Below are 15,008 nucleotides of genomic sequence, written 5' to 3'. Positions count from 1 at the left end.
TATATTATTCTACATACGACGTTTAGTAAATCAAAGTGCTGCTGATGGCGAGAAGCCCAGCATACGAAATAGCACAGGAATCTCATCTCTGACCAAAGACAATCTTCAAAGTACATTAGCACAGGTTCAGAAATAGTGTGAATTCAGAGAGCCAAGCACAGAAGTCCGCAGAGCAGATCTCTTCTACAGATATGGAGATTGAACACTGTTTGACTGCAAATCAATTTCACAGGCACTCATAAAAATGTCTGTGTAATTACAGGGTACCAAACCCAATGCCCAGCATCTGAGAAATAGCCTGAGAAGGCAGGGGCTAATTACTGCCTAGGATATAAAAGGGCACAAAGCACCTGGGAATCTAATTCCAGTTCACTACAACATGCAGCAGTGGGTGTCTAGAAGTTAAAACACTCTTAGATTTCACAGTTCTTTTTACTGATAAATATTTGCCAACATATCTTATATAATCAGACATATTTTAAGAGCTTGTAAGTTCTACTCATTTACAAGCAAGTTGCAAGAGCAGCCTCAGCAGCCGAAGGGCAGGAGAACTGCGCTGCAAGAGAGTCACATTGTCGGGACCCTCTGAACTGTTTTCCTTTCTTTTTTTCCACCGTTCTATTTTGAATACTAAAGGAGAATTTGCTCAATATTTCTGTTTTTGTAAATAATCATTTTTCTTTATGTTTTAAAAAAAGAAAAAAGGTATGGACGTTCATTTTGGCTGTTTTATTATGATGTATAGCTAATGATCTGTCAGGTACTATTAGCTGCTATCTGACGTACCACACATAAATAAACAGTGCAGCAGGCTCAAGACTCTCACCCATTTTGGAAAACAAAGGAACACGACGGTAACCTGCAAAAGGAATCATATCTAATTAGGACAATAAAAATAAACCAGCAGTGTTCTCGATAGTGCTACCAAGAATCTAGCTTTACTAAGCATATGTAAAAACTATAACTGCATAGTTATATTCATCTTGTATATTAATTTCCTAGAAAAAAGAAAATATCTGGTTTCTGTTCTGACTTCTTATTGCCTAACACTGAGCACACAGCTCACACTTCTCCTCCCTCAAAGTGCAGTGTGCTAAATTAGCCACCATCCTTCTGCTGCAGAAAGACTGTTTCTGAGGTACCGCTCAGATGGTGATAGAGAAGTAAACACATTGGGACAAGGTAATTGGAGGAATAGCATAAATCACCTCTGCAGGGTGACTGCAACATAAAGGCAGCTCTGAAAGAGTCAAGAAAGGATGATCTTGGGCTCCCAGGCTCTTCTTGGGCTGGCAGAATGAGTCACTGCTTTTCCCTTCTCTCTGATTCCATGCTTTATTTCTTTGTGGTAGTCATGACTACTCTTAATTGAAACAAAAGAGTGATGATCCATGTAAAGAAATGCTCATCCATGCCAAGTTTGTCTAATTTATCTTCCTAGCGATCCCAAACCACAATCCCACCTTCCACATGAGAACACGTTTCTGTAATATACCACTGAGAGAAAATATGTGTCAATACATAAAATTTCCTTTACATCTGACTTTCATTTGGTGTATACATGTGTGTCTTTGGGAAATGTAAGTTCTAATTGTTAGCACAACCATCTTACTTTTTGGAATATTACCTTTGTTCATGCATAGAACTGGTAAAGTATATTGGCCAAGAAATTCATTTCCGGTTATTAAACCTTGATTTTCAACAACAAAACGTATCAAAGCCAATTCTGGCACCTGAATAATGAATGTGAATGTTTCATTCCATCTTGGACAAAAAGCTGAAATATAAAGGAAGATATCATCAAAGAATCATAGACACTATCTCTAGGGAGTAATGCATGGTATCTGTTCTCTGAAATTTTTCTTTTCAACACTTAGTAATATTAACAGCTTATGTTTTAGAGCACTTAAATTTTTCACACATCCAATGAGAAAGGAATAATAATGACAGTAACAATAATTATTGGGTTTTTAGTATTGCTGGGCAATACGATAAGAACTTGAAGTAGATAATCTCATTTCATCCTTACAACAAACCCATCAGGGTTATTAGTATCCATATTTACAGATGAGAAAACTGAGCCAGAAAGATGTTACGTAACTTCCTCGGGGTTTCACACACACAGCCATTAAGTGGCAGGACAGGAATTCAAACAAATGGAGTCCGATTTCAGAGCAGAAACATTTCATCACTAGGCAATATGACTGCTGTGTTTAGGCATTGCCCTAACAAAAGAGTTAAATAACATCATTTTTCTATACCGGCTCCTATTATGGGAAGAGCTCCATAGACAGTTGTTGGCCTGAGAGCTAAGTACTCCAAAGCCAGCCTTTGATCCTTCTTTTGAATAAGTGTTCATTTTAAAGTCCCAAGTAGATGAGTCATTTAGATCTCCAGCAAAATAATCATCCCAAACAACCATCTCTTGCCAAGTAAGAAATCCAAATTGTGTCACAATATGACCCAAATCATCCAATACTTAAGCATAATTTAATGGAATTAAGAAATTCACATCCAGATCAAATATACAGCCTACTTAGATTCAGAGAAAAATAATATGTATTGCTTTCATGTACAAAGGTAATGTCGATAGGTTTTGTTCTTTGAGTTACCTTTCCAGAAGTATGAAAGAATTTGTGACTAATTATATTTTCTGTTTTCTGTGGTGCATCTGTGGGCACAGGCACACATTTACCAGATAATAATCCAGGATGCAATCTATGCCCATGAAAATATTAAACCAATTGACTCATGCTGGTATAATGAATGTATTGTCTTTCCTTAAGAAAAGAAATAATTCCATGGAGTGCAGGGGCAGATCTAAGAGTCAGTTCTTTTTTTATTTTTTAATCTTTTTATTAACATATAATGTATTATTTGTTTCAGGGGTACAGGTCTGTGATTCATCAGTCTTACACAATTCACAGTGCTCACCATAGCACATACCCTCCCCAATGTCCATCACCCAGCCACCCCATCCCTCCCACCCCCCACCACTCCAGCAACCCTCAGTTTGTTTCCTGAGATTAAGAGTCTCTTATGGTTTGTCTCCCTCTCTGGTTTCATTTTGTTTCATTTTTCCCTCCCTTCCCTATGATCCTCTGTCTTGTTTCTCAACTTCCTCATATTAGTGTCAATTCTTTATAGACTCTTTAAAATGTGCACAAAATTCTTATACTGATTTATCTTCCTCCTCTAACCCTACTTCATTATAAACTCTCTCTCTCACACACATACACATATAGATCATATGTATTATATGCAAAAGCCCTTTTAGGAAAGAAAGAAAAGAAGAAAGAAAGAAAGAAAAAGAAAGAAGAAAGAAAGAAAGAAGAAAGAAAGAAAGAAAGAAAGAAAGAAAGAAAGAAAGAAAGAAAGAAAGAAAGAAAGAAAGAAAGAAAGAAAGAAAAAGAAAGAAAGAGGGGCGCCTGGGTGACTCAGTCGTTAAGCATCTGCCTTCGGCTCAGGTCATGATCCCAGGGTCCTGGGACTGAGCCCCGCATCGGGTTCTCTGCTCGGCCGGGAGCCTGCTTCTCCCTCTCCCACTCCCCCTGCTTGTGTTCCCTCTCTAGCTGTCTCTCTCTCTCTCTCTCTCTATTAAATAAATAAAATAAAATCTTTAAAAAAAAAAAAGAAAAGAAAAAGAGAAAAAGAAAGAAGAAAGAAAGAAAGAAAGAAAGAAGAAAGGAAAGAAAGAAAGGAAGGAAGGAAGGAAGAAAGAAAGAAGAAGAAAGAAGAAAGAAGAAAGAAAGAAAGAAGAAAGAAAGAAAGAAGAAAGAAAGAAAGAAAGAAAGAAAGAAAGAAAGAAAGAAAGAAAGAAAGAAAGAAAGAAAGAAAGAAAGAAGAAAGAAAGGGAGAAAGGAAGGGAGGAAGGAAGGAAGGAAGAAAGAAGAAAGGAGAGAGGGAAGGAGGGAGGGAGGAAGGAAGGAAAGAAAGAAGGAAAGAAAGGGGGAGAGGGAGGGAAGGAGGAAAGGAAGGAAACCAGGATAACAATTTGATAGTTACAAGCATAGTTTTCTCGGGCATGACCAAAACTGAAGAATTACTTCCACACCTTATCCAAATGTGATCTTTTTTCCTTCCAGACTCTCATTTCTCTTATTATACCGCAATTACTCTAGGAGCTAAGCCATCCTAGAATCCCTCTTGTCCAGCTATCTAGACTTTTATTCCTGCTAGTCTTCCTCATATACATCCTCCACCCCTTTTCTGATGCCATGGGCCTTCTTTGACTGGAATTCCCCATCCTCTAGCCATGAAATCATATCCTGACTCTATTTTGTATTTTCATTTCTCTCGCATACACTTCTTCCTATCAAATCTGCAGAAACAATCTCCCTAAAACTCAAGTATGTTAGTGCTATATCCCTGTTCAAGAGTTTTAATTTTGTTCATTTTCTACAGAAAAGAAATTACCTAACATCTTATCATGGCTTTCACAATTTTCCATGGCCATACCCAACATAACTTTCTCATTTTATCTTTAAGGACCCTGTATTCCACCCATATTAAATTTCTGTATTTTTCCCTAGCATATTTGAATTTAGTCTTCTCCAGGTGTTAGGGCTCATATTATTCCTTTTGCCTTCAATGCCTTCATCCTCAATCTCTGTAAAAAATTCTATTCATTCTCCAAGAACCATCTCCAAATTTGCCTGTTCCACTACAATTCTCATATTTTCCTTAAAACACTAATGACTTTATCATAATTGTTTTATTGTATCTCATCTCTCATGCCAAACTGAGAACTATCTAAAATAGAGTTGATCGGGACATACATAGTAATATGTTTAATAAACAGAGATTTTAAGTTTCTTTGATACTTATCACCAGGATTCTAATAAAACAGGCTCAGTATTGTTAGATAAAGCAAATTTAATTTCTGTAGGAATATTTCCATAAAACCCAGGGATATAATCTAAATTCTAATGGGAGCTAGAATCATATTATGAGAGGTGCATTGAATAAACAAATGTTCCGTGCATTTTGTTATGAAGATTCAAGTAAGGGGATGAAGAGAACAAGAGAAAGGGTACTATATGCTTCCTGACATAGCAATTACCATTTCGTGACACCGCCATCGTAGTATGCCTTCAACTCTAAGGCATGCCAAATAGTGCAGTGAGTCTTCACCAATATCCCTTCCCATAGATAACCTAGGATGAAGTAGCCAAAACTTCCCACATCTTCTTTCCATACCCTTTGCACTAGGGGGACACTGGAGGAGTATTTGGGGTGTCACTACAGGGGCAGATGGTGGATATTATTGGAGATCATCACCCAAGGAGAAAAAGACTAATACAACTGCACCTGTTTTTCCATTGGTGCCATTTAACCTGGCACATATTTCCAGACTCACAAATGAAGCCCACTCTACTTTGGGAATATCCACCCAAAGAAGATTTTAGACTCAAGAATCAGTTCCCAGGTCTCCTCCAAGGTGACCCTGACTAAAGGTCAATCCCAGGAATCTACACTTTAATATCCTTAATGATTTCACCCTCAACAAAGATGTGACGCTGTTAGTAGTGTATTATATAAAATATCACGGGATGCTGGAACTGAAAATCTTACCCAAGTCATTTCTTCCATTCCTACATTTCCCTTCTGGCAAAAATGACTGAATTATGAATCCAAATATTGTATGAGTAGGTTTCTATGGCATCCTTAGCCAGAGCCAAAAGCCACAGACCTTTGATCTAAAATAATTCAAACAGTGAAATAAAAATGGGTAACATACTATATCAGAATAATCATATGTTCTTTATTTTACACAAAGGTTAGAAGCTAAGTAGATTTGCAGCCATCAAAATGTCCCTTTAATTCAGCAATATGGGAAGAAACATGAAAAGGAGGTCAAAGGAAAAAAAAATAGTAATTTTTCAGGTCAGATAAATTTTTGTATCTGTAATCTGAAAATATATCTAAACAATACATTGAATCACTATCAAATTGTTTTCACTGCATATAACCCTTTGGTCAGCTAAAACCTAATTCAAAGCCCTTGCCTTAGGAATAATAAAACTCTATCACTAGATAAATTTTAAGCTTTCAAACAAGAAGCCTAGTAGAAGTTCAATAAAAATATATTGGGAGCTCACCATTTCTTTTAATTACACGAGTCTGCCGTTTCACATGATCATTTGGAACACCAAAAATTTCTAGAACCACTAGTGTGTCAGCTTTGTTAGATGATGAATGGTTACTGGGAGGTAACTGGATACCACTGATGAGCTGCACAAAAATATTTGAATGCAAAAATTTAAAAGGATATCAAACTGCATAATCACATAATTTCAAAATAAAATATGTATTCCAAAAAAATAATAGACTCTCAGTTCCCACAAAAAAATTAAAAGTGGAATATAACACAAATTTTAAAATTTAACTCTTATCCTCAAGTGTCAGTAAGTGAATACTAGGAATATGTCTATATTATTCCACTTTACTAATATATAGTTATAGTAAAATTCACATTGTCTGGGATTTATAGTTCAACATTTTTTTAATTTTTAAAGTCTTTGTTATGGTTGTTATAAGGCACTGCTTAAAAGTATTGTTAGAATCATAGTCTACTGTAATTCAGCTTGAATTACTCTGAAAACATGAACTATCTTGAAATTCATACTGTATGTAAACAGCCAAAAATTAGAAACAATATTAATACTACTTCTGAAATGTAAGAAAAAACACTGCATAATTTCCTATGACAGTATTTTTTTCATAGTATAATTTATGTTTGGATAATTTATGATAAAATTTTATATTATTTATTATTGTCAGTATTATCATAAGTAATTTGAGTCTGACAAAATCAATGATTTCATATGTATATTAGGGACTGGGTATCAGAAGAACACTTAAAGTAATTTACAATAGTTTCATTTAACCTTGTATTAGTCAAACTAGCTGTTGAAGCAAAGTTTTGTCTTACTTTAGGGAACAAAGTCCAAACAAAAAACACTATTTCAAAGTGCACTAATTTGTAAAATGTACTAATATAAAAATTCAGGCATAATTTCAATTTCTGAACATTATAATAAAAAGGAACAAAAATAATTGTTTGAAAAAAAAGAAAGGAGGAAGGAAAGAAGAAAGGAAGAGAAAAAAAGAAAAAGAAACAGAAAAAGTGCCAATGTATAATTTTTCCTTTCCTACATCCACACATTATAACATTAGCTGGAAACCAGAGTGACTATGTAAATATTTAACAACAACTATGGAATGGGCATTGATCAATCAGCCTAATTAGACATCAGGGAAGTTGGAACATTGGCCATAATCAATAAGTACACTGATACCAGAGCCTCCCAGCTGAGTATCTCCTCCGCAGGTTAACAGACCCTTACCAATATGGAGAAGGTTCGGCTTTGGTGCACCTTGTGTCAAGAAATATATAAAATAAAAAATAATAATAATTGAATATCAGAACTGAAAAAGAATTTAGAGTCTATTATTCAAATACTTTTTACACTCTGAGTCACAGAGGCTTTCCAGGTGCCACCACGGAGATAGATATCAAAAAGAAAACCCTTGATGGTCAACTAGAGTACCTCTGCTTTCATCTATTGGCCTTATGCATAAGATTTTGAACTTAGAAAATGGTTGTATCGTATTTATAAGTTTGAGAATGATTGACCTAATCCAAAACTCTCCATTTGCAGATGACAGAGATTAAACCAGAAATGTTGAAATGTCTTCATCAAGGACATAAAGCTAATGGTAAAACTAGGTCTCTTGATTCCCGAGTCATGCCTTCCACAACTTGTACAAGTTGTAATCAAAGCTCTCCAGGACGATCAAAGCAAGAGAGAAGGACCCACATGGCTATGGCAGCAGTTTGCCAGGAAAATCATTAATCCTGCCTGTTTTATTACCTACATCCCTATATGCCACTTACATCCCTATATGAGACCCTTCAGAAACAAACAGGTGGCATCTGTAAACATCTGTGCATACTAGCTATCTTCCATCTTTGCTTTCTCAATGAAAGAACACATCTGTTGTCCTTACTATTTCTAACTTGCAAAAGAAATCATTCAATTAACTTACATATATTGAGCATACACTTTGTGTCAGGCACTGTGGATAAGACTTGAACAAAACACAGTCTTTATCCTTCCAGGGCCTTCAGACAAGTGGGGGAGAAACACAAGTCCAAGTAAATAAACAATTACAGACATACCTCATGTTATTGAGCTTTGTTTTACTCTATTTTGCATATATTGCATTTTTTACAAACTGAAGATTTGTGGCAATTCTGCATTGAGCAAGTCTATGGGCACCATTTTCCTAACAGCAATTGCCCACTTCATGTTTCTCTGTCACATTTTTGTAATTCTCACAATATTTCGAACTTTTTCACTATTATTATATTTATTATGGGGATCTGTGATCAGTGATCTTTGATGTTACTGTTGTGATTGTTTGGAGGTGTCACCAACCATGCCCATATAAGACAGCACACTAATACATGTGCGTGTTCTGACTGCAGATAGGGTGGAGACAGCAAGAGAACTACAGTCAGAATTGGAGCCCCAAGATGTGACTGAATTACTCCAATCTCATGGTCAAACTTGAACAAATGAGGAGTTGGTGGATGAGCAAAGAAAGTGATTTCTTGAGCTGGGATCTACTCCTGGTGAAGATGCTGTGACGATTGTCGAAATAACAACAAAGGATTTAGAAGACTACATCAACATAGTTGACAAATGGTACCACAGCCACCCTGACCTTGAGCAACCACCACCCTGATCAGTCAGCAGCCGTCCACATCCAGGCAAGACCTTCCACCAGCCAAAAGATTGTGACTCGCTCAAAGCTCAGATGATGGTTAGCACTTTTTAGTGACAAAGTATTTTTAATTAAGGTAGGTACATTGTTTTTTTAGACATAATACATTGCACATTTAATAGACTATAGTATAAACATAACTTTCATATACTCTGGGAAACCAAAAAGTTCATTTGGCTTGCTTTATTGTGATATTCACTCTATTGTGGTGGTCTGGAACCAAACCTGCAATATCGCTGATGTATACCTGTATAATACATATTATGGCATAGGGTGTTATGGAAAAACAAAACTACAAAAAGAAGCCTAACTAATTTAGTGTAGGAAAAAAAAAAAAAAAAACTTCTGAAAAGAAGTGACCCTTGAGTCTTGAAAAATGAGTCTGAATGCAAAAGGCAGGTGAAGGATGGGAGAATGACCCAGTCAAATGAAAAAGCATATGTAATGCGTGGAGGTGTCATATGGTTACAGAATAAGGTGCAAGACTAGAAGTGGAGAAAGATGGGCCTAGAGAATTAGGCTAAGCCCTGACTGAGAAAGCAAGCAGGACACCCAAAGAAACATTAAGTAGGCACAATGAGATTAGCACTGGGGCACAATGTCTCTGGGCAATTTGTGGAAGACGAATCAGAACTGAGACAGGCTATGTGAAAAACCCTTAGGAGGCCAAAGAAATAAATGTGATGACAGGTAACAAATTCCTTAAAAAAGGGGGAGGGGGGCCAGTGGCAAATGGCATCAGACCAAGGGATTGGATAAGGATGACATTTCTAATCAATAAAATTTAGAGATGGGACATGGGAAGTAACAGATGTGGAAGAGAAGAATGCTTCCCAATTTTCTAGCCTGAATTAATTGACACAATGAATTCAATGGAGATCACTGACATTTAAAGAAAATAAGATTGGACTAGGAAGGGATGTTCAGCCTTTAATATATTAAGCTTAACAGAACAAGGATTAAACAGGTAAGGATGTTAAGTAGGATATTTAAAATATGTCTTTACATTCCAGAAATGAAGGCAGATTGAAGATTTGAGCACTGTTGGTAGTTGAAACCATCAACGTATATAAAAGGACACAAGGAGAATATTTAGAGATAAGGATTAAGAAAAAGCCTTAGCCTAACAGACACATGAAAAAATGCTCTACATCACTTGGCATCAGGGAAATACAAATCAAAACCACAAGATATCACCTCACACTGGTCAGAATGGCTAAGATTAGCAAGTCAGGAAACGAGATGTTGGCGAGGATGTGGAAAATGGGGAAACCTCTTGCACTCTTGGTGGGAGTGCAAGCTGATGCAGCCACTCTGGAAAGCAATATGGAGGTTCCTAAAAAAGTTAAAAATAGAACTACCTTATGATCCAGAAATTGCACTACTAGGTATTTATCCAAAGGATACAAAAATAGTGATTCAAAGAGACACATGCAACCCAATGTTTATAGCAGCAATGGCCACAATAGCCAAACTATGGAAAGAGCCCAGATGTCCACCGACAGATGAATGGACAAAGAAGTGGTATATATATATATATATGTATATGTGTATATATATGTATATGCTTACTTTGAGTAGTATTCCATTGTATATATTCATATATACAATGGAATACTACTCATCCATCAAAAAGAATGAACTCTTGCCATTTGCAGCAACATGTATGGACTAGAGGGTACTATGATAAGCAAAATAAGTCAAAGAAAGACAAATACCATATGATTTCACTCATGTGGAATTTAAGGAGCAAAACAGATGAACAAAGGGGAAGGGAAGAAAAAATAAGATTAAAAACAGAGAGGGTGGCAAACCAGAAGAGACTCAACTCTGGGAAACAAACTGGGGGTTGCTGGAGACTAGGTGAGTGAGGCGATGGGGTACCTGGGTGACAGGCAGTAAGGAGGGCATGTGATGTAATGAGCACTGGGTGTTATATGCAACTGACGAATCACTAAATTTTACCCCTGAAACTAATAATATGCTATATGTTAACTAAATTGAATTTAAATTAAAAAAATTTTTAAAAAAGAAAAAGCCTTAACAACATAAATACTTCAGAGGCAGGTAGAGTAAAGGAGCCCACAAATTTGAGAAAGAAAGAATCACTTGGGAAGAAGAGAAAAAAAGAGAGAGAGAGAGGGAGAGAGGAAAGCCCCAGATGCACAGCAAGGAGATTTGTGAAGAGTAGGAGGGGACCATACAAAGTGGCTGATTCATCCCTTTTTCTCACTAGAACAGCTACTACAATGACTAGATTAGGTGTTTAGAACAATGTAGCTTTTCACATATTTTCATTCACGCAAAAAAACAACAGGCAGACACTGGTACAAATGTGGAAAATGTTGAAATACCACCCACCTTACAGGGGCTAAAGAGATCAACAGAAATTTAAAGGCCCTAAAGGAAGTCAATGGAACTTAAAATATTAATGTATACTTTCTAGCTTATATCATAACAAAAAGTAAAAGAAAAAGTTATTAATCTTTTAAATTTTTGTATTAAAAAAATACAAAAAAAAGGGTGCCTGGGTGGCTCAGTTGGTTAAGCGGCTGCCTTTGGCTCAGGTCAGGGTCCCAGGATCCTGAGATCGAGTCCCACATCGGGTTCTCTGCTCATCGAGGAGTCTGCTTTTCCCTCTGTGCTCTCCCCCTCTCTCTCTCTCTCAAATAAATAAATAAAATCTTAAAAAAAAATAAAAAATAAAAAAAACGCCAAAGTTATGATAATATTTGCAAAGTAAGCTTAATGAAGAATATTTTGCTGGATCTTAGAAAGAGTGCCAACTAATTGATTTGGGGCAGCATCCAGTGCTGGAGGCAATTTCTACTATATGCCCCTACTTTTCTACCCTACATGCCCCTACTTTTAGAGTCACAGAATCCAGGGCGTGTGGGTAGCTCAGTCAGTTAAGCACCCACTCTTGATTTTGGCTCAGGTCACAATCTCAGGTTTGTGGGATCCAGACCCACGTCAGACTCTGTGTTCAGCATGGAGTCTGCTTATCCCTCTCCCCCACCCCCTTGCTTACATTCTCTAACTCTCTTAAAGAAATAAAATCTTTAAAAAAAATTTAAAGTTACAAAATCCCTAACAACCAAGGAAAAAGTCAGCTACATACTCACTGGTACTGTTTCTTTCAGGGGCTGAGATCATTTCTTTCTCATTCAACTTTGCTCTACTCTCTTTCCACATTAATCTCTGAAAGATAGCAACATCTCTTAAATCTCCATTCTAAGCCAGGACAAAAAGGCTAGGGCCGGAAGTGGATGAAAGTGGTCCCCCAAGTCCTGTGACATCAGGACAGTAGAGGAAGGAGCCGAGAGAGGAAGGTTTATGAAGGGCATGCAGTCTGGGTTAGAGCGTCTCCTGCACTCTGACCGCCAGGACGCCAGAGCAGGGAAGCTCCCACCAGACAGCACAGCAGGCAACACTCCCCTCAATCAGAACAGCAAACACAAAAATCTTCACCAGGGACAGCAATACAAGTACCAAAATTCCAGAACAGAATCTGAAATGGTTCATACGGTTCTAGGAGCAACCAGCTAAACAAAGAGAGGGACCAAAGAGCCCTACCCACCCAATTTGTTACAAACCATAGGTTTGTAGATACAATCTAAAATAGAATTGCTGGGGTGCCTGGGTGGCTCAGTTGGTTAAGCGTCTGCCTTCGGCTCAGGTCAGGATCCCAGGGTCCTGGGACCGAGCCCCATATTGGGCTTCCTGCTCAGCGAGAAGCCTGCTTGTCCCTCTCCCACTCTCCCTGATGGTGTTCCTTCTCTTGCTGTCTCTCTCTCTGTCAAATAAATGAATGAATGAATGAATGAATGAATGAATAAATAAATAAATAAATAAAATATTTTAAAAAATAGAATTGCTTATAACTAAGTGGAGAGAAAAAAGCTAAGGGCTTTTTAGAAGATTCAGGGACATTTAAAAAAAGGAAATAAATAGAGCACTTAAGTTATAGAAAAATAAGAAAGTTTTCAGAAAGTCTATACTTTTTGGAAACAATAAATTTTAGACAACTACTTTTGCTCCCAATAAAATCACACAGAATCTAAGAAGACAGGGATTGGGGGTTGGGGAAGGACGCTGGATAGGATACAGACAGAAATAAAAATGAAGCAGCATGAGGTAAATAAAAATTGGAGGGGAGAAACTGATAATGCAGGAGAAAAATTCATATCTACATTAGAATTGGTAAAGAATAAAATCAGATATGGAAGAAAACCAAAGGCAGAAAAAAAGAGACAGTGATAGAGTTGACAGGAATTAGTAAACATGCAGGCAGATACTCAAGAAAAGCATACGGATAACTTTTGGTTTCCAAATACTAATCAAAGAATATTCAGAGACAAGGGGTTAAAAATCTGGAACTGTGAAAGTCTAATGCTGGAGATTAATGACAAAGCAAAGAGCTCCTAAAATTTTCTAGTAAAATTCTATAAAGTTAAGGAGGGAGAGAGTCGCATATCTACAAGGTAACTAGTGGGCTGAACTCAGACTTCTCTGTCACAATATTAAATGCCTAAAGACAATGGGATAATATAGACTTTGGAGAGGAGAAGCTTTCAGCCTCAATATTTCTATTCACAAGCAGGTAATCATTCATGCAAAAAGTCAACAAAAAGTTTTTCAGAGATGGAGCGATACCGAAAAAGATGAACAGAAATTTTTTTTTTTAAAGATTTTATTTATCTGACAGATAGAGAGACAGCGAGAGAGGGAACACAAGCAGGGGGAGTGGGAGAGGGAGAAGCAGGCTTCCCTCAAAGCAGGGAGCCCGATGCGGGACTCGATCCCAGGACCCCGGGATCATGACCTGAGCCGAAGGCAGACGCTTAACGACTGAGCCACCCAGGCGCCCCAAGATGAACAGAAATTTAAAGGACATTAAAGGAAATCAGTGGAACTCAAAATATTAATGCAGACTCTCTAGCTTCTATAGTAACCTCCCCCCAAAAGAAAAAGTTATTCATCTTACCCTTATCGTAAGTGTAACTGGATCAATGTCTTTTGGTGTTTCATTTGGATTAAACTCTGTTTTAATATCTCTTAGGAAATGTGGTTTCAAAATATATCCAGAACAACCATTATCCAAAAATTTCCCATTTTGAAGATCCATAGGCAGACCAGGGGTCTGGAAGTTTAAGGCCACTGTGAGAAAAAAGTATTCTGTTATTGTCAGGAAAGAGAGGGTACATCTAAAGAAACACAGCTCAAAGATTTACTGAAACCGAATCATGGATTTTATATGTCCGAACATTTTAAGAGTGAGCATCATTAGCCAAATAATTCCTGATTTTTAAACATGTCTTCCTGCTATGTGTATATTAATGTATGAACGTGGGTTTTAATTTTTAAATTATAGCTTTGGTTTAAACATCAGACTGATACACAGTATAGATTATAGAATAGCAATGTGTAGGTCAGATGACATTCAGGAGATATGAGAATAGAGAAAATCAGTACACTTAATGCCAGAAGGAAAGACACTGAGTATATTTTAAATTTTCAGGCCCAAAGAGATACTGTTATCACTTGAAGAGGAAGTGGGAAACAAGCAGAGCAATAATTGGTGTTAAAATATAGAAGTCCCTCCATGGAGGTTGGTAAAAAGCCACTGTATGCAGTACCATCCTCCACTTCCCTAATACCCCCTCACCCACCTATCCTAACCCTACTCTCCCCCTCCCTCCACAAACCGATGGGCATTGCCAAGCCAGGAGCAGAGGCGTTCACACCTGGGACCCTCTGACTGGTTAGTGCCTGTGCTGTAACAGTGAATCAATTTGGAATAGGGAGGGTCTGGTAAAGACAAGTACCGGAGCCACGTAATCTCATTCACTTTTCAATACTGTGAATGCAGAAGCTGGTGTAAAGTATAAAAGGCAGAGGTCCCTTGATTTAAAGAAGCCCTTAGCAAATCTTTCAAGCAAAGGATTTGATATTCACTGTCCTCTTACATCCATTTTGATGTCTTTTTTCCCTTCCTACCCTTCCAATGCCAACTCTCCATGAATTGAACTTCCATGCCCCTAACCCTCCCTTAGAGTTACCCTCTCTGACCCATTTAGGAATAACTTCAGCTCTTGAAACTAATGATTCGTCATTATTGCCTGACCCTAAAACACCCAGGGCCAAAAAAATCTACTTGGGAAGCTCTTTTCATAAATCTTTCATTAATTCACAAAATGAACTTATTTTATCTT

At 37.3% G+C, this 15,008-nt stretch overlaps 1 protein-coding gene across 1 annotated transcript in view; it reads right to left on the bottom strand.

Moving 5' to 3' along the window:
* Positions 1-773: 773 nt before the first annotated feature.
* The window catches only part of PLCZ1 (phospholipase C zeta 1), a 50,410-nt gene continuing 36,175 nt past the window's right edge, over positions 774-15,008 (bottom strand). The window contains 4 exon segments of the mRNA XM_045869199.1: positions 774-859; positions 1,628-1,777; positions 6,102-6,234; positions 13,781-13,953. Coding sequence (XP_045725155.1) covers positions 774-859; positions 1,628-1,777; positions 6,102-6,234; positions 13,781-13,953 — 542 coding nt within the window.

This window comes from Mirounga angustirostris, unplaced genomic scaffold (assembly GCF_029215605.1).
Source record: "Mirounga angustirostris isolate CCGP_5_RB_7025 unplaced genomic scaffold, mMirAng1.0.hap1 SCAF_5, whole genome shotgun sequence".
Classification (NCBI taxonomy): Eukaryota; Metazoa; Chordata; class Mammalia; order Carnivora; family Phocidae; genus Mirounga; species Mirounga angustirostris.
This window is presented reverse-complemented; position numbering and strand designations above follow the sequence as displayed.